The sequence below is a fragment of the Diadema antillarum genome, unplaced genomic scaffold (genome assembly GCF_040938485.1).
Source record: "Diadema antillarum isolate AM-2024a unplaced genomic scaffold, OU_Dant_1.0 seq00001119_RagTag, whole genome shotgun sequence".
Classification (NCBI taxonomy): domain Eukaryota; kingdom Metazoa; phylum Echinodermata; class Echinoidea; order Diadematoida; family Diadematidae; genus Diadema; species Diadema antillarum.
This window is the reverse complement of record NW_027271933.1, coordinates 49,803-70,365: the sequence shown is the minus strand read 5'-3', so window position 1 is coordinate 70,365 and position 20,563 is coordinate 49,803. Positions and strand designations below refer to the sequence as shown.

Below are 20,563 nucleotides of genomic sequence, written 5' to 3'. Positions count from 1 at the left end.
ATTGAACAACTGTATAAAAGAATGACATGTTTCTTCTATTGTTTTATCACGCTGTAAGTCCCCACAGAGAAACCTGGTAACCTCACTGTAAACAATGACACAAAACAAACGTTGACCTACGAGTGGGTCACACCGCCGTGTAAAAGCAGGAGTGGAGATGTTTTCTACATCTGTACCTTCATGAAGCTACAGGATGATGATGATATATCTACTCCCCCGGAGGAAAACATCACAACTGCTACGACTTTAACGTACCAATCTTTACCACATTACACGTCCTATAACTTTACTGTCTGTGCATACACATCTGCTGGAGGGGGTCCGTGTGACAGTGTTCAAGCCAGAACCCTGCCAAGTGGTACGTATACATTGTCCACAATTTATATGCATCTTGTGTCTGGTATAATCTCAGAATGCACGCACAATCATGACGTCGAAAATACCAATTTATAGTTTGATGGAATATTTCGACTACATGCGCCTTTGTAGTAGCGCCCTATTCAATTCAATTCAAATGATTTCATTTCCATATAAAGTAATACAAAGTAATATACATAACGCTTACATGAGTACATAACATCAGAAGGAACTTACAATCAGGTAATTTTCCAAAAAAAAACAAAACAAAACATGAATACAATTATCATAATGATATCAACTCTGATTTGGAAAAATAAACAAGTAACCAATACAATCTTAATGTATAACTTTACATGGAAAAGAGGAATTCACAAGAAAAGCAATAATGCCGAATAGAATTACCTTCAGCCCGTCAAAGTCGCTTCCTTTTAACTATCATCACAATTTCCTTTTTTAATGCTGTTACTTCCTATTGTATAGGCCTATGTATTATGAACAACCCATGTTACACATTGCAGGGGCCTTGTTCCTCACACTGCAACAATAGCCTGTGCTATAAAAAAAATGCATTCGTTCATAAAGAAAATCCTTCAATGAATATATATTGCTTCGTCTGTTTTTTTTTTTCATCCTCTACACACAGCTCCTACTATACCACGAGATGTGGGGATTTTGTCTGACTCTGTAAATCAAACATCCGCAACCATAACGTGGCAAGAACCTGAGCTCATCAATGGGATTCTAATGAAATATACGATACAAGTAAACCCCGGAGAACCAGTGGAGATCACAGATAACCTCCAAGAAGGCATGTCATACCAGTTAGTCGACCTCAATCCTGACACCAGCTATTCCTTCACGGTAACGTACAAACTTCACTACTATTTTAACTTATATCATTTCGCTTTCCAAAACATGATCATGCTGTCGTTGCTTTATTTGGATGGTGCACCGCATTGTACGTATTGTGTATTGGGGGGGGGGGGGGTTATGTTGTTACGACCAATTTACTGATTGCACGAATGAAAACAGATTTAATGTTCATGCGCTTCACTGAAAATGTTTTTGGTACAAAAACTGATCTATAAGTACAATTAAGAACCCAATGAATGGATGATCACTTACATATCATTATGTTACAATTGTGATAATGTAGTAATCGCAAATTCCCTGTATCCCCTGGAAATCTCGATTTATGCACAGAATTCTCCATGCACACAGACTTTTAATGATCCACTCAGACGTAAATCAGTGCACGGACTCGCAGATTAATGTACAGCATACACGATAATCAAAAGCGATACATGTTGAATCCAGACGCTGTAACAACAGTGTCCAGTCCAATGTACAGGTGGTAATCTAGCAAGAAATTATCGAAGTAGTTATCCAGCCTGTAACCACTTCGTTGTAGCAATATCCACATACAATAAAATGGAACCGGCCACGAATATAGGTGAATCAACTTTCCACAAGCAATACATGTGTATGCCTCTTGGGCCTTTCTCCACAAAATATAGTAGGTCAGTAGGTTTTTCCCTTCACGTGCATGCACTGAGAGATTTACAAGCAGAAACTTCTTTTCAATTCTGATGAATTCAATGTGTTTAATTATGACAATATCAACCCAAAAAAAAAGAATAAGAGAATATCATGTCCAGTGAAGTAAATCAATTTTCGTAAAATTTCATTCTTTATCATCTATATGAGAATGGCAACATACTTCAGTCTGGAGACTGTTCTTCCGCAAGTCCGTGCGGATAAATACAACATGATTATACATTTATATGTATACCTACAACATAAATAATCATTTATGCTCAAATAGATTTTCGATAATGAATAGTGTTTCCATTTGACTGTCATATTGATTTCGAAGAATTACAGGAACATAAAACAGATGCGTAACAGTGAGGAGATCATAATTTATACCATATTTTATTTGCTGTGTTAAAGGTGACAGCAGTAAGCAACGGAGGGGAAAGCGAACCAGGTGATGGAGAAGTGACGACTTTGCCCATTCCAAGTACGTGATAGCAAGCTACACTCCATCTTCTTGTTCACCAGTATTCCACTAGGATATAACGTACACGTTCTGTTTATTAGTGATATTATAACACAATCAAAATGTATGTTCTGAAATGGCGCAAAAAATACTAAATTTTCTAACACGCTCTTTGTTGTTGTTGTTTTTTTGTTTTTTGTTTTTGTTTTTGTCTTTTTTGGGGGGCCGTTTATTGTTAACCAAGCTACTTTTATCAGTCCGTCTCTTTCACAAATTAGTAAGCTATGCAAAAGATAGTTTTTAAGAGAGTACCTCGTTTACATACATTCAAAAGTTAGGAGGCCTCCTAGTTAGAGGCCTTCATCCATTTCAAGTTAGAGGCCTCCATTTCATTTCAAGCTTAATCGTTTACGATGGTGGTCTCCTGCATTCAATGATCTCTGTTGTTTACTGAAAAATACTGTATATCTTATTTTATGTTTCTGTGTATATACATTGCTCAAAGCAATCACCTATGTGTATCTATTTATGTACTGTTATCGATTTATTTCACTGCACTTGTTATTCTTTATCTTTGTACTTTTTGAAGTTTGTATTCAAATTGTATTTGATTGAATGCAGAAATAAAAACAAACAAACAAAAGTTAGTCAGCTATGCAAAAGATTTGGTTTTTTTTAAAGGGCGTCTCGTTTACGTACATCCGCATGTACATGATTTTGCACCACCTCAATTCATCCAGTTCGTAAGTGTACTCTGCAAGCATAGTATCACCTTTACATGCATATTGATTTTTTTTTTCAAAATGTCGCATGTTTGTCAAACCTTCTGATTCCATATCTTATTTCATTGTATCTATGTTACCATGAAAATGCAATGGAAACGATTCTGCAATACGTGTTCTGTGTGATGTTAGCCCTGTGTAATCATTGTGAGTTTTTGGGGTGCACAAAACAAGATAACATTTTTACATGTTAAATCGGAAACCAATAGAGGCTTCTAATAAAATGATAATGGCGTCACTTCTTCATCACATCAGTACCTGGAGCACCCTCTCAGCCGGAAGCTTTCAACATCTCGCAGACTTACATTGTTGTTACGTGGACAGCTCCAAGTGAACCTGACCTCGGCATTTATGAGATCAGTGCCTACGAGTTGGAACTGTCGCCAGCAGATGAGGATCCGATAATAATCCAAATATCTGATGGGATCCAATATGAGATGACGTACAATATCACTGATGTGGTGGAAAGTACAGAATACACAATAAAGGTACCAATTCTATATCATTCTTTGCTTTTGATATCTGAATCTTTGGTAACAAATCTGTCCTGGCCCTACATTGATATGTGAAAATTCAGATATCGTTGATCTATTTCAAATCATCATGATTATCATTCTGCGGTGAAACGACTGATCTTTATAATAGGCATGGTGAGTGGAAGTGTCATGCTTTGATATACAGAATATTTATCGTGAGGATAAACAGTCAAAGTTGCCTTAGTGTTAATCTGTCTATACTGCGGCCTCTTGTCTACGATTACTTAATATCCTCCGATAAAAACAATGTTAAAAACCATGTCAAAAGCGGTCAATTGTCTAAAATTGTCACCTTTTTCTTTTCTGGTGTCCCTTTGGAGGTCGCTACGTCCAAATTTGACTGTACTTCAGGCAACGGTTGCCGTCCTCTCTTCTTGTGCTATCCATCACCACCGTTGTGGCAGGGAATGAAAAGTGGAAATGTTTGCTTTTAAATCTTAGAAAAGACGGTATGAAGGTTGTAGAACTGTTTTTCTCCTTACATTGACCTAAATTCGACAATACCTGCAGGTCACACCTTGCCATTATACAGCATGTACACACGATGAGAATTGAGATTGGTTTGGCCACTTCCACTGGACATTGTTTTAAACTATATGTGAATGACTCAACAGGGTCGAATGTGCATGGTCTGTCACAAAATGGAGCTTTAGATTTTCGCGACGAGGATGTTTAGAGGAAAAATAATGTTCTGCGCATGGGCCAAATCGCTTACCAAATTCGATCTACATTGTATGAGTATAATTAGCTCGCGTCGTCTGAGTTTTCACCACGCGTTATGGGCTACTTTTATGTCCTCTAAATTCACGACGTATCGCAGTTACTTAGTATGGGGGCGTCACTGGTGCAATATAAAGCTACTTTTCAGCACGAAGCAGGGAGAGGGAAGAACGTCCAACGCTTTAATCGTCGTCTCAGACGTCCGCGCCGCAAATCTAAAGCTCCCTATAGTAATTATTGACGATGAAGAGTGGTGTGTTTTATCCTCTCCTAGGTTGCAGCTGTCAATGAAGGTGGAAGGGGACCCTGGTCAGACTCCACAACAGAAACCACAATGGCAAAATCCAAGTCTACAAATAAAGGTGGGCATATTCACTAGGTTCTCTTTCAGTTAGCTAATGGGAAGCATCAAATCAAGAGCAGCCATCCATGGGGAAGATAATTAACTACACAACAGCTCGTCCTGCTTGCTTACAGCTACAGGGAGGATGCATCGTGTAAACAGAATGTGCCCCCATCGAAGACTTCAAACGCTAGAGTGTGCCGGTATTTGCTATCACGCTTGCGCCCTTGTGCAAGACTCTACATCAGCAACTCGTATTTTTCTCGCAGGGCAACTATAACTCAAAGTATAAGAGCTCTGGCTACCAGGAGAAGTCTACTCTAATGAATTCTTAGGAGTATTGAGCGTACGATGTGTTGATGAATATGTTACATTCAGTTGTCTGTACTTAAGCTTATTAAAATGAAACAAACGAAATCAACCTTGGTTTACTTGTAAAACAAGGGAACCATCCAAGACCTCCGTTCCTTGAGTCATTATACCCTGATCACAATTCCATCAACGTTTACAAACGTCTACCCGTTAACGTTACCTTTGTCGTTGCATTCAGCATGTATGCCCCTAGAGGACGGCGACCTAGCCGGAAATGAGAGAAAGAAAGAAAACGCATACAGAGACATACAGCAACTGCTAACCAAATTTTGAAGACAACATGTTTCGCCTGTGCTGGTCAATAGTCATCGCACTCTAGTTTGACACATGAATTGGGAAGATGAAAAATGGATACAAATTCATTTTAAAAAGAATATGAGCTATTGACCTCTGAAATGCACATCGAGCATATGATGCTACCTTTGATTACACTATTGATAATTATACAATACATTCATGTCCATATAACCACGCGCAATAGTTTAAAACTATATGATTGCCTTCATGTCCATGTTATTCTGAAAGGTTTGGCCGCTGGGCTTGGAGTTGGTATCCCAGTACTCTTGATAGTTCTGGTCTCTGGCATTCTGTTCTATCGAAAACGACGGTGAGTGTATAATTAAACGAAAACGTAAGAAAGTGTACACTTTGTCGGAACATGAAGCCATCGAACTAACGTCATAAACCCTTGACATGCTCTCTCCCTCTCTCTCTCTCTGTCTCTCTCTCTCTCTCTCTCTCTCTGTCTCTCTGTCTCTCTGTCTCTCTCTCTCTCTCGGATTCCATAGGTATTAATAGTAAGTACGACTACTATTCAATACGAATATCAAGCAGCATCACCGATAGCCTAGCTATAACAAACTGGTCATCGAGGCTTTTCCTTGGTCTAATTCTATTCTCTGCAGCAGCCTAAGCTTTCCACTGATATTTAGGTATTCCATTGTAATTTCCCAAATACCTAACATTGCAACACCAGAGAAACCGAGTTCAAAAAAGGCTTTACAGTTCAGATATAATAAAGCATAAGGTAATTTAGGTGATATCAAACCATACTAGTATCATTTTATCCTATATATTCATACATGCGTTATAAAATGGATGGGAAACAGGAGGCAGGAGAAAATTAGGACACAAGACTTTAGATTTTCGTAAAAATTTATAATTCCTTCGTTGACAGCAGCTGTTGTCGCGATATTGATGCTTGTTTCTTTGTTAACGTAATGCATTAACAGTTCACAATATTGTCAACACAAGAGTCTCCTAGAATGAATATGTCCTCGTGGTAATTGTTTTGTTTCAATTGGTAACATTAATTTTGTAACAAAGTGAGACGATTGTAATCTTGCGTTCGACAGAAAAAAAGAACTATTTCTTCTCAGTTTTCTCACCTTTATATCAACTCGGACTACTGTGACATCCCATGGAAATAAGTTCCCTGATTCCCTGTCTGTGGCCGAAGAGCACGCTTGTATATTCCAAATAACTTTTGCTACAGTTACTTGACAGTAACATCGACCTTCCTAATTGTGCGCCTCAAAATTCAAAGTATAGAAGTATAGAAATGACGATGAATAAGAGTTATTCCCTGCGCAATTATATCGCTAGTTTTAATTAACAACGCTTTTGTTTGGGGTTTTTGTTCGTTTGTTTCGTTGGTTGGTTTTGGGTTTTTCTTTTTCTTTCTGTTTTTGTTTTGAAAGCGCAGTCATATTCTCTGTATGAATTCAAAATAAACTGGGAAGTTGTTTACATTCAATTTGAAGTATTAATTATTGGCATATGTTTAATGCTAGAAGTTTCTTTAATAAACTGATTCATTCACTTTGATCGTTTTCGTGTTTCTGCTATTCACAGGTCCCCTCCCATACCGCTACCGAAAGCTGGCATGACAAACCCTATACCTGTAAATGACAATTGTAAGTGATTAGGAAGATTGATATACTCCTTAACAACAACTTGAAAGTTAACATGTTACGTAGGGACTGATATTCCTGCAACAAAATGTAGTCATCTCTTTAATGAAAGGGATTGTATAGTTTTGGTTGAGACCTAAATTCACGTTTCTAACATTTTGGATGAGATAATGAGAAACCTCTTATGAAATATGAAAGAGCGTGTAATTCCAAGAGGAATTCGATATCTATCTGATGAAAATTGGTTTTGAAATGACTAAGATACTAAAAGCAGAGCAATCTTAATAAATGGTGGGACCCATCTTTTATCAAGATTACTTTGTTTTAGTTGTTTTTGTATGTCTCAGCCATCCAAAATCGATTTTCATCAAAATTAAACTCTGAATTCCTCGTAGAATGGTGTGTTCTGTACTATGTTTCATCAGTGCTTTGTTGGTAAAGCGCAAAAAGTTAAAACCCTAATCCTCATCTCCACCAAAACATCCCTTCAATCGATTGTCAGAGATTAAAATCATTAAGTTACCGTCATATGAATACATTGTAGATAAAACTGGATGATGATGATGGATGCATTTCGTTTATACTCCGGCATTGGTCTATGGGAAATGCGTGTTGTAGCAAAATCAGCCCGTCCTCAACGGGTTAAGGTTTTGAATAGATTAAAAGGTCATAAACAGTACAATATCATATAGTTTATGAAAGCATGCGATTACATAATTATTTTCCAATATTAACTCTGCACAATTCAATGATATACATTGTACTTCCACACGGAAGCCCATTCAACATTGTTCTCGACAGCAGCTGCGTATAATCCTGTATCATACTTCCAAGGTAAAGTTTTCTGTGATTTTCAACATGAAATATAGGCCCTATATGATTACATCAGTCATGTATGCTGCCGATTTCATGTTATTTAAGTCAGCATTATGTATTTGGATATCAACGATAAAATGTAATAAAGCGTCTTCTAAATTATCCATGCGATTACATAATTATTTTCCAATATTAGCTCTGCACAAATCAATGATATACATTGTACTTCCACACGGAAGCCAATTCAACATTGTTCTCGACAGCAGCTGCGTATAATCCTGTATCATACTTCCAAGGTATAGTTTTCTATGATTTTCAACATGAAATATAGGCCCTATATGATTACATCAGTCATGTATGCTGCCGATTTCATGTTATTTAAGTCAGCATTATGTATTTGGATATCAACGATAAAATTTAATAAAGCGTCTTCTCAATTATCCATGCGATTACATAATTATTTTCCAATATTAGCTCTGCACAAATCAATGATATACATTGTACTTCCACACGGAAGCCAATTCAACATTGTTCTCGACAGCAGCTGCGTATAATCCTGTATCATACTTCCAAGGTATAGTTTTCTATGATTTTCAACATGAAATATAGGCCCTATATGATTACATCAGTCATGTATGCTGCCGATTTCATGTTATTTAAGTCAGCATTATGTATTTGGATATCAACGATAAAATTTAATAAAGCGTCTTCTCAATTATCCATGCGATTACATAATTATTTTCCAATATTAGCTCTGCACAAATCAATGATATACATTGTACTTCCACACGGAAGCCAATTCAACATTGTTCTCGACAGCAGCTGCGTATAATCCTGTATCATACTTCCAAGGTATAGTTTTCTATGATTTTCAACATGAAATATAGGCCCTATATGATTACATCAGTCATGTATGCTGCCGATTTCATGTTATTTAAGTCAGCATTATGTATTTGGATATCAACGATAAAATTTAATAAAGCGTCTTCTAAATTATGTCTACCTTCCAATATGTATATTAGTATGAATAATTATATACGTATATATATATATGTGTGTGTGTGACCGTGCATCACAAAACGAACATAAAGTCGCACCCGTTGATTTTACGTGAGGAGTCAAAAAAGGTGAAATGGGTCAACCAAGTCAATCTTGAGTTTTTCATATTTTCTGAAAGAGCTATCCCTCTACACTAATCTTGAGTTTTTCATATTTTCTGAAAGAGCTATCCCTCTACACTAATCTTTACTTTGGGATCATAACATGAATGTGAAAGTGTGTGTTTCAGCAGTTTTTCTACAACCCATTTTTGGGGGAGAATAGAATGATCAGGTGTGTCTTAGAATCCCCTTTTCATTTCTTGAAATCCTCCACACACTCTTCACTTTCAAGTCTAAAAAGTTTTGAAAGGATAACTCTACTGCTTTGAAATTTGGCATTAACCGTGGACAGATTGTGTTAATAGAACATTTCAAATTTCAGCTTAATTTGATAATCCCTTCACTGTTGTTGCTCCGGTGGTTTATAACGTGTGTTTTGTTCCTTTCAATGCACAGCTAGCGCAGCTTGGTAAAGATTAAGCACTTGAATAGACCCTGTTCTTCCGAGCCTCTTTTGTCATTTCAAACTTTTCCAGAGTGTGTGCTTTCTTTCTAGTATTTAGATTATGCATGTAGGTTGAATTGAGTTATACATCATTTTAAATCATTTTAAAGCTTAGAGTCTGCTCTTTAAGGATCTGCCCTCGACTAAAAATCCATATCTGGTGACTTTTTGTTGTTTTGTGATGCAAGGTCATATATATATATATATATATATATATATACATGTATTGCCAAACTTTAACAAAATTAAATACACACAACTCTTCGCTCTCTAGCGTACAGTATGGGCACTTACGAAAGTGTCGTGGAATCCCCACCCGAAGAACCTGCCAAGCCACCAGTGAAGGTGACCCCCGCCATTTATCGGCCCATTCTTTTGAGTAACTTGGCGAAATACGTGAAGAAGAAGCGACTTTCAGCAGAAGGCCTCGAGAAAGAGTTCAAGGTATGAGGACAAAAGAAGCCTTGCATGCTCATTCAAACAGCCTTCATTGTCATATTTTGTTCATTTGGCGCTTTGTCTCACTGTCATCGGCGATGTTTTCCATGTTATTCCTCATGTGTTTAAAAGGATGGTATACAATAGTTCTGATTGAGATAGGGATTCTATGTTTTAGCTTTTTGCGAGATAATCAGTAACCACTTAAGACAGGTTAAAGACCGGACAATTAATTCTAAAAGGATTCAAAGTTTAGTTGATTAAAATCGGTTTTAACATGGCTGAGATGTATATTCAAAAAGTAGAGGGTCCTAATAAGAGGTGTATCCCACCTTGTATTAGGACCTCATTGTTTTGCTCTTTTTTTTAAATTTCTGGGCCATCGCAAAACCGATTTTCATCAAATTAACATTCTATTCTTCATAAAATTGTATGCTCCAATATATATCATATAAATGCTTTCTCATTCTTTCGCAAAAAGATAAAATATAAATCTCGATCTCCGTCAAACTATGTCCATCCCTTTCATCCGTTCTTTAAATGACTTATTTTTTCCGTTATAGTATGAAGAAAACTGACATACTGTAAACTGGACTATTTGAACAAGATCGTGTATGAGAAAATGACCATGTGGCATACAGTGGATACGACTCAGGACTCCCAATCGGAGGACCTGAGTTGAATCCAGTCCAGTGCTTACGGCCTTGGGCAAGATGTTTTTACCCAAGATGTTCCTCTCGATCAGGGGGTGTATAAATGGGTACCTGGCAACGCTAGGGTAACGATAATGACAGGCCCTCTGGTAAAACAGTGTCAAGATTGAAGAGGCTACTCTTGATAAAGAAGATGACCACCAAACAAAAAATCTAGTACAATGCTTGTAGAGAATAATGTGCCAGACGACACTTACTTTGATTACATATAATATAATCGTGAGAAAAAAAAAGGAGTAACGATTATACACTTATGTACAGTAGATGATATTGCGGTTGTTTTATTGGTCTCGTTGATTGCTCCCCCGTTGTTACATTCCTTACTTTGTGGCAAGCATATAAACCGGTGCCCTTTTAAAAAATTAGTGCTGCAGCCCATGACACTGTCAAGCTCTGCAGTAACGGCGGAAACGTAGATCACAAGCAACACAATAGTAATGATGTGAAGATGTCACCACCTCACAAGTCACACTATCTTGTACAGAAACCATAAAAAAATAGTAACACATCTAGGTAAAAATCAATTATGATTGTTGTTTTTTTAAGCATCAACAACTCGCGTAACCGCACAGGTAAATTCAACTGAGAAAGCAGCAGATGTAATTTTCATTACAATAGAACAGCAGAAAAAATACTGCTTCAAATTGATTATACTGGTAAAATACACTCAACTGAGGGTAAAAGTGTTTATATCAATAATTGCCGAAGTGTAAACTTGTTGTTGTTTTTGTTTTGGTTCATGCATGTTAGGATCTCTACAACGAAATCCCCGAAGAATGCGTAGCTTTCCTTCCACAGAACAAAAAGAAGAATCGCTACAAGAACATAGTCACATGTAAGTAAATTTCATTTTGCGTGTGATATAGAGTAAAGTTAATTAGCACATTAGCCGAAGAAGTTGCTTGCTGCTGATGTACGTGTAAATTATAAAGGTTATAATCACGTAATGGCCTCTTAATAAACAATAACATAATGTTAATTATAATCATGTTAATCATGTAAAAAATGCAGTATCAACGTTGATATAAGTTAGCCTAATGACTCCTCTGACAACTTAAAGTTGGACGTTTATTTCTATGCATCAGAACGTCTATTTTCATACGAACGAGAAAACCTGCATCGTAACGTGCTTTATAAGTTAATTTTTAACTGTGTTTTTCATTTCGGTTTTTCACAAGTCGATGAGCACCGCGTAAAACTCAAGACAGAGTCAAACCAACCAGGAGCAGATTACATCAACGCTACGTTCTTCGATGTAAGTATAATATGGAGACTTGCCTTCTATCTATAATGAAAAGAAAGGAAATTGTCTTTCTCTCATTCACGCTATCTAAGGGAAATTTCAGCTTGCCATTTAAAGACGATACGACATATTAAATGTTATAAGACTACTCACAGATATGCATCACAATATCAGCTGTTGCCAGAGGTGTCGCTATAACCTTAAAACCAAAATCTGGAAGACATCGTAGATCATTTTGTATTGTTATGTCTTGTTTATTGGCCAGTAAGAAGCAAGTTTTCTTGTTTTTCTTTTTTTTTACATCATTACATCGTATATTTACTAGTACACATTGATGCATGTCATATTATTCTTACTTGTATTTTGATTTATCTGTTATGATGATAATGATAATGATAATGATAATAATAATAATAATACATACATACGTACATACATACATACAAATATACATACATACCTAACATTTATGAAGCGCTTAATATCATAAGCGCTGGGGAAAAACAAAGATAGAGAACAAGTGAAGAAGAAAACAATGAATAAGGACATCCACAACTACAGTAAACAACCACATATAACGACAATTACAAATACTTTCTACTACTACTAACACAGATAACACTGCCTAAAGAGATATGTTTTGAGGAATGACTTAAATGAATCTAGTGTATTGGCTTGTCGCATGCCGATGGGGGGGGGGGGGGGGTGTTCCATAGTTTACGGGCAAAAGATGTCTGTTATCTTTTGTTTTTCCTTTTTCCTTCCGTCTTTTCCCTTTGCGCTTAGAAACATTGTGTCAAGCGCTTTACAAACATAATTTATTATCATTATTATTATTATTACCATTATTATTATTATTATTATTATTATTATTATCATCATCATCATCATCATCACCATCTAATAGTATAACACGTGAAAAGAATACCTTGATTACTTGTCGAGATTAAACGGTGAAGTCATCCAGCCTTATTCATAAATTACAGATATTACAGCACCATTTGTTGTATCTGTTTTGTTGTTTGCAGGGATACCGGAAAAAGAAGGCCTACATAGCAACACAAGGTGATTTGTACTTTCGACAGACTTATTTGCCTTTCGGGCGTGAAAAGAATACATGATTATTGAAACAGAACGAAAGATTCTGCTGCATGAAATGGTCTTTTGAAGTGCTTAAAGAATGTGTGTCGTGATGTACAATGTACATATCAGAAAAGAAATCAAAGAGAGTGTATAATAAACTTTGCACCTAGCACTAACAGACACACACACACACACACACACAAATATATATATATATATGTATACATATATATATATATATATATATATATATATATATTCCGATGATTAAAAGAAAGATCATGTCGTTTTGATTATAGGGCCGAACACAGCGTCCTTGAATGACTTCTGGCAGATGATCTACGAACAGAATGTAGGGGCCATCGTCATGCTGACCAATCTTGTCGAAGACGGCAAGGTAAGAAGCCTCCTCACTGTGTATTCCCTCAGTATTGATTACTTCAAAGTGGAGTTATTTACAGACAGAGACATGTGAGCAAATTGTAGCAAGGCATGTCTCACTGAAAACCTATAACGCAGCCGAATTTCCTCTTAAATTATCTCAAAATGAAAGAAATAGTTTACTTTAAATGTCACATGAGCAGTGACAATGAGATGTGTAAGATGTCAGTGTCATGATTCTCTTAAAAAAAGAGAGAGAGAAGTAGTAGTTTCCGCAGTTAGTTTAAGCAGAGAAACTTGCGTAATGTAGAGAAATCACCTTATGTTAAAATTTAGACCAAGTAATGTCTTCGAAAGATAAATGCAATATGTATTTTGTTTTATATATCTTACATAGTTTTACACTGGATCTGAAAGCTATATATATTTACAAACTTGTTACGAATTGTAGGTTTATTACAGTCCTACAATTTTGCAATGGCCATATGGTGAGGTTGAAATACTGGAAAATGGTAGTATTTGTGTCATTAGTATTTATATAATTTTCTTCCCGCATGCTTCATGAAACGTCTCCTGCATGTGACACTGATGGCGATTATCCATTTCCCCCTTGCTATGACATGTTCTGTAGGTTAAATGCCTGCAGTACTGGCCTGAGGCTGACAGCAGCGAGAGGTACGGTGATATGTTCGTGACAAATAAAGAGGAAGAGAAGCACGCAGGTTTCGTCCATCGTCGACTGGAGTTGCGATTCGTATGTCATTTGCATGTTTGTTTCTATGCAAAGTGCATGATCGGTTTCGTAGTCAATCGACAGTATACAACACCAATTTACGTGTTGTTCATTGTAAAAAGAAAGTAATAAACAAATTGTGAGCTATATGATAGCGAATGAAACTAAATCAAAATTAGAAACCGTGAAAACCTTTACATGGAGATTACAGAGAGACCATAATAGACATGAAAAATCACTGAGAAACTGTTGAGAGATCGCTGGGCGACTACACTGCAAAAAGTCCGGTGTTAAATAGTGAACACCGAGCTGGTGTTAAATTTTCGGTGTTCATTTATGGTGTTAAATTAACACCTCCGAGTGTAATTTCCAAATTTTAAACTGTTTTTTGAAGAGTTTTTTAGTAACTGCACTTCTTATTGATTTTTAATTCAAACAAGACGATCAAGAGTTTTACATTAAAATACTAGATTTTTGAAAAAATGTGAAAATAAATTTACACCAAAGTAACACCAGCTGGTGTGGTCTCTTATTGAAGCTGGACGGGTGTTAAACCATTGATATTAACACCAACAAATATCAAATCAACACCATGTGGTGTCATTTTTGAATTAACACCAGTACAGTGTCAAAATAACACCAGGTACAGTGTCAAATTAACACCACGAAGTGTCAGGTGAACACTTTTCAACACCATCACAGTGCATTTTTAACACCTGTGGGTGTGGTCCTTTATTGAAGTTTGATCGGTGTTAGATTTAACACCCGTGGTGTTAAATCTAACACCGATGTTTTTACAGTGTACTTTTATCATACTTCCAGAGAAATGCAATACAAGTCAGTGAATTGACACTTAGACTGTACCAACAGTAAATGAAGCATTGAAGTGACAAGCGTTTCACACCATTAAAACAGTCTGTTTTATTTTCGTTCTTGAACGCAAGTCCTTTATGTATTCACATGCTGAACGTGCCTATTAAGTTTATATAAACATAATAAGAAGTTCTCTTTTCTTTGTTGTTGTTGTTGTTGGTTTTGTTCTGCATTTGTTGTGGTCGTTGTTTTGTGGGTATTTTATTTCGGTACCATCACCAACCAGGGAGACGACGAAGAATCTCGATGGGTGAGTCAGTACCACTACACGATTTGGCCTGACAAGAGAGAACCCGAGTGTTCTCAGCCTCTGATTGACTTACGAAACATCGTGAGAAACGCACACCCATCAGATGCTGGTCCGCTAGTGGTCCATTGCAGGTAAGTTTTGGAAGTACCATTACTATACTTCGTCAACACGTCACAGCTGGTTTTCTCGAAAGTGTGTGCAACTGAAACCTGATTTTTAATTGATTGTGGATGGATTGACATAAAGATATCAATGCCTATAAAAAAGACCTCTAAGATAAGATGTTTGTGATCCGTCATCACGTTACTTTAACAAAGTAGCAGGTATTATAGGGGGAAAATCCAGTCCAAAAATAAGTTAGTCTGATAAAAAAGGGTAACATATTACGAGGTCAATGGTAAAATTTTGATCGAAATCGGGTGAAAAATAAGGAAGTTATGACATTTAGAAATTTCGCTATTTTTTCACGAAACAGTTCTTGAACGGTTGATATAAGTGTACAAATGGCACAGTAAGCATGTTACCCCCTCACAAGTTGCCGTGTAGTTGTATCCCCCGAACAGAGTTAGGAGGATACTATGGATCTGGCCTCGTTGCGCCGCGTCCGCGTCCGCCGCAGAGATTTTCTTGTTTAAGTGCTCTACTGGCTGCAGTTCTTCTTCGATCATCTTCAAATTTGACATGAAGGTGTATTATGGTAAGATGAAGAAGCCTATTGTTTTTGGTGATGGCACCCTCGCTTGTTCCGTCCTTATACATGAAAAGGTAAATTTAACAGGGTCTGCTTGTGTGTGCGACGCTGGCCTTGTTTCTCGACAGGTTTTTTTTTTTTCAAATTTGGTATGTAAATGTATCATAGTCAAATCTATACACCAATACCTATTGATAACGCTGCCCTCACTGTTCCACCTTTTACAGGTTCAAAGGTCACCCTGATCATGTCAAAATTTGCAGAAGTGGTAATTTGTGCAAAAACTTGATTGTTACTCAATGAATTTTATTCAGACTTGCTAAGGAGATGTATGGGTGGTCATTCTACATGAAGGGCACAACAGTTTGTGGTGACGGCGCCCTCAATGTTCCGACTTGGATGCCAATGCACATTTGTTGTGTGTGCTCTATCAGCCCCATTTCTTATCAGATTTTCTTCAAATATGGCAAAAAGGTGCATTATAGTGAAATGAAGATGCCTATTTAACTTATTGTTTTTGGTGGTGGCGCCCTCGCTTGTTCCGTTTTTATACATGAAAAGGTAAATTTTACAGGGCCTGCTTGTGTGTGCGACGCTGGACTCGTTTCTGGACCGATTTTTTTTTTTCCAATTTGGTATGTAAATGTATCACAGTCAAATCTATACACCTACACATATTGATAATGCTGCTCTCACTGTTCCACCTTTTACAGGGTTAAAGGATATTTCCAGTTTTCCATCTAAACGCAATTATGCCCGAGGTTTAAAATTCAAATTCAAATTCAAAGTTTATTTCATTTTTCGACAAAACATATGTTTCACTTCTTTTGGTAACAGAGAATGAGGTAAATAGAACATAGTGAAGTGAAAAGACTGTACAGCACTTGAGGACCTATAGTAGTCATACATAGTATAGTACAAAAGAAACAGAAGTGATCAAATTGAAGTACATGTATACCGTTGCATAAAGTGCGAAAAATGGAGGGACCCACTAAAAAGACAGAGCTTGTAGTGTGTGGGCCCCTCTGAAAAAGAACATCGATGGAAAGATAAATTGAATCATCTTAGATACAAAAAATAACAAAGTGGAAGAAGTCTGGAAGCCCACTGAAAATTAGATTACCAGATATACACTTTCATAGATGTGAACAAACATGAAACAGGACTAGACAACAAGATAACTACTGAAGAAAAGGTTGTACAGGACAAAACGGGATGGACAAGACTGACAAACTGAAGACAAAATAGCAGACAAGAATGCACAACAGAAACAGAACAACAGAAACAGCGATCTTCGGCAGAAGCATGCCAAGAGAAACAGAAGATAGTTGCGGGGAAAAAGTAATATTTTGACGCCTGAAGAAAAGACAAGGAAATAGAAAATAGAGGGACGTATGAACAGGAGTAACATACGGAAAGTCAACTTCAAGACGCTATGGGCAAAACGGCATAGATGACAACATTGCGAACATCCAGGAAAAAAATACATTGTACCATTAATTCTACGAAGAGGCATACATGACAACATTGCAAACATCCAGGGAAAAAAAATACCATTAATTCTACGAAGAGGGGACAGAGTGAGCAGGTCAGTATGTAAGAAAGAAGGCCAAATGGTTAATTCGGTATTGTAGATTCATACGATTGCAATAAAAAAAGACTTCAGTCTCCTCTTAAAAGAATATGATTATGGATGGAGCGTTTTTTATGTGATGATTCAAAGAATTCCAATAATTTGGGCCTACATAAATAAGTGTGTTTTTAGCAAAAATCGTTCTTAAAAGAGGTAAATGAAATTCATTGGAACGCCTAGTGGGATATTCATGAAATGATTGATTTTGAGGAACATAGAATAAAAAATAGACGGAAGCTAGTTATTACAATACTTGTACATAAACTGCCCTAAATCAAACAAAAACAAATCTGTAATTTTTAAGAGCTTGTTGGAGGCAAACATATTTGTATGAGAACGCACAGGGGAATAACAAATAACACGGAGAGCTTTCTTTTGTAAAAGGAACACTCTCTCTAGTAAGTTCTGATGCGTGTTGCCCCAAACTAATATTCCATAATTAAGATGAGGCAATATTATCGACAAATATAACATAAGTAATGATTTTTGTGGAATATGAAATTTCAATCTATTTACAATGCCTATATTACGTGAAATTATATTGCAAACATTATCAACATGTGATTTCCAGGAAAGTTTGTCATCCACAATGATACCAAAAAAATTGATATGTGAGATTCTTTGTAGGTGAGAGTCATCTAATACTATATTTGTACTTAAACTATCAACAGTATTACTAAAAAGCATATATTTCGGTTTTTTGTGCATTAAGTGAAAGCCTATTGGCCCTGACCCAGTTTGTCACTTTTTTTCAATTCAATGTTAAGTTTATAAACGAGAAAATCAATATCATTGTGGGCAAAAAATACATTAGTGTCATCTGCAAAACGAATAAAAGAGAGGTCGTCGGATACGCGACAGAAATCATTGATATAAATAATGACCAATAACGGCCCTAAAAGACTTCCCTGTGGGACGCCACATTTAACTTCTCTGACAACGTAATCATTGTTTTTAATTGTAACAAATTGTTTTCTATCAACTAAATAGCTCTTGAACCACTCCAAGGCCTTCCCACGTATTCCATAATGCGATAACTTATAAAGTAAAATGTCATGATTGATAGTGTCGAAGGCCTTGGAGAAGTCCAAGAAAATACTAACTAAATGAGAATGGTTATCGATTGCGTGAACAAATCCTGGTATATCTAACTGATCACTATTCTGTAGTTATTCATCCAGGAATAACATCATGTTTAAAACTTCAATGACAGAAACATCATTATTTTTTTGTACATGGTCAGTGGAAAATTGTGATGTTATGACATGGTGAGCTCACGCATTTGCATATTCATATCCACTGTAGAAGAATTGTTTTGCAGAAATTTCAAAACTTCAAAATGTCAGAACTTCCTCATCTTTCATCCGATTTCAGTCAATTTTTTTTTTTTTTTACCGTTGAACTTGTAAGATTTTACCCTTTTTGATCAGACTAACTTCTATTTGGACTGGATTTCCCCTTAAAGCGACTAACACAGCTAGTACATTGCAGGCATTTCGTCATTACCATGAAAAGTTACTCTATCCATGTGGTATTCGCGTAATCATATCTCTAAGGTTCCTTCATTTCAGGTTCCTCTGATAATTACGCGACTTGGATTACTTGCCTTATTTTCAATCCCATCCTGTGTGTTGTTGTTTTTTTTTTCCTTGCAGTGCCGGAGTTGGCCGCACGGGAACCTTCGTTACCATTGACGCAATGATGTCCATGATCGAACAGGAGAAGAAGGTTGACATCTTCAACTTTGTGAACAACATGAGGAAACGACGTTCATTCATGGTTCAGGTCGAGGTACGATAAGCACATCCTTATTCTTTTTTTTTTTCAGATATGTAGTGTCATTATCCAGGTATCTGATTTATGTTTTCCACTGTCGATAAGTGGACATCAATATCATGGCATAGGTTTTGTCTGCAGTCGCCTTCTCGTGACTAAGACTTGATAGTGTCATCGAGGTTTTTTTACGTTTGTTTATCTTTTTTATTTAGTTACCTTTTTAATGATATGCATCAAATTTACGTGACTTCAGCCATTCAGAAGAGAGTCTTCGTACACGTTTTTAAACGTTTGTCTTGGATCGTGATATAATAAAAGCACTAATAATTATGTTCTTTTCTGTTGCTCTCATTTGCTCAGCTAAAAAGATTCCCAGAGATTGATTGATTCGAAAGCTGAAATAATTAATATTAGGCTTACATTACTTGTCCATGGGTCACGGTGGTCACCTTGAAATTTTGGCCATGTTTACGTTCCTCCTTGATAATGATAATAATAATAATAGTGGCCTCTTATAAAGCGCTGAAGTCCATCAAGAATGATGCTCATGGCGCTCTTACATTACCAGTCCTCAGTTCTTCACAGCTTTGTCTTCTCTCATCCGTATTGCAGTAAAAGATGTGGAAACATTCTTTCTTGATATATTAGTTAATCACTTTACTGTTACATTCATTGCAAATAATGTATGTAAACAGTAAGCTCATCATTATATGCTATGGCATGTTGACATTCAATCTTCCTATCTTTTCCAAAACTGCCGTGTCATTCACTCTACAGGCTCAATACGAGTTCATCTACGAGACTCTGCTGCAATGGTCAGTGTGTCCAGTTATGACCTGTCAGTTGCTGGACATCGCAGTGGTCCGACCTCAGTGGCAAAAAACTGATCCTGCTTCTGGCAAGTCGGAGATTGCAAAACAGTTTGAGGTTAGCTTGAGATCGATTTATTTGTGCAAAATAATGCAGCATGGCAGTCTCCGACAAGCCTAAAACACATTTCGTTTAATTCATTTCCAATAACAACATCGGGACAAGTTTGAATTTCATTTGCAATAGGCACTTTGAATCAAGTTTGAAATGAAAATACCCTTCTGTACACGTTCAATGTCAATGCTGAAATTAATATTTGTTAACATAAGCAATGATATTGATATCGGTATTTCAATTATGTTTCTAAATCATTTTACTGAACTGAGCGGTATCGCGTAAATTGACGCACCGTGAATATCACGCATAGAATTTCGATGACGCATGGAATATAAAAGAATCAATGATATATTTTTCTTTATTTCTGAATTTT

At 36.6% G+C, this 20,563-nt stretch overlaps 1 protein-coding gene across 1 annotated transcript in view; it reads left to right on the top strand.

Annotated features, from left to right (window-relative positions):
- LOC139743889 (receptor-type tyrosine-protein phosphatase T-like) overlaps nucleotides 1–20,563 on the top strand; it is an 82,584-nt gene that overhangs the window by 55,131 nt on the left and 6,890 nt on the right. The window contains exons 14-28 of the mRNA XM_071654357.1: nucleotides 1,004–1,221; nucleotides 2,314–2,383; nucleotides 3,400–3,632; nucleotides 4,675–4,762; nucleotides 5,641–5,722; nucleotides 6,970–7,031; nucleotides 9,724–9,893; nucleotides 11,351–11,435; nucleotides 11,779–11,855; nucleotides 12,872–12,908; nucleotides 13,226–13,323; nucleotides 13,939–14,061; nucleotides 15,140–15,294; nucleotides 19,143–19,278; nucleotides 20,041–20,190. Of these exons, the coding sequence (XP_071510458.1) occupies nucleotides 1,004–1,221; nucleotides 2,314–2,383; nucleotides 3,400–3,632; nucleotides 4,675–4,762; nucleotides 5,641–5,722; nucleotides 6,970–7,031; nucleotides 9,724–9,893; nucleotides 11,351–11,435; nucleotides 11,779–11,855; nucleotides 12,872–12,908; nucleotides 13,226–13,323; nucleotides 13,939–14,061; nucleotides 15,140–15,294; nucleotides 19,143–19,278; nucleotides 20,041–20,190 (1,784 nt within the window). The remainder of the gene's footprint in view (nucleotides 1–1,003; nucleotides 1,222–2,313; nucleotides 2,384–3,399; nucleotides 3,633–4,674; nucleotides 4,763–5,640; nucleotides 5,723–6,969; nucleotides 7,032–9,723; nucleotides 9,894–11,350; nucleotides 11,436–11,778; nucleotides 11,856–12,871; nucleotides 12,909–13,225; nucleotides 13,324–13,938; nucleotides 14,062–15,139; nucleotides 15,295–19,142; nucleotides 19,279–20,040; nucleotides 20,191–20,563) is intronic.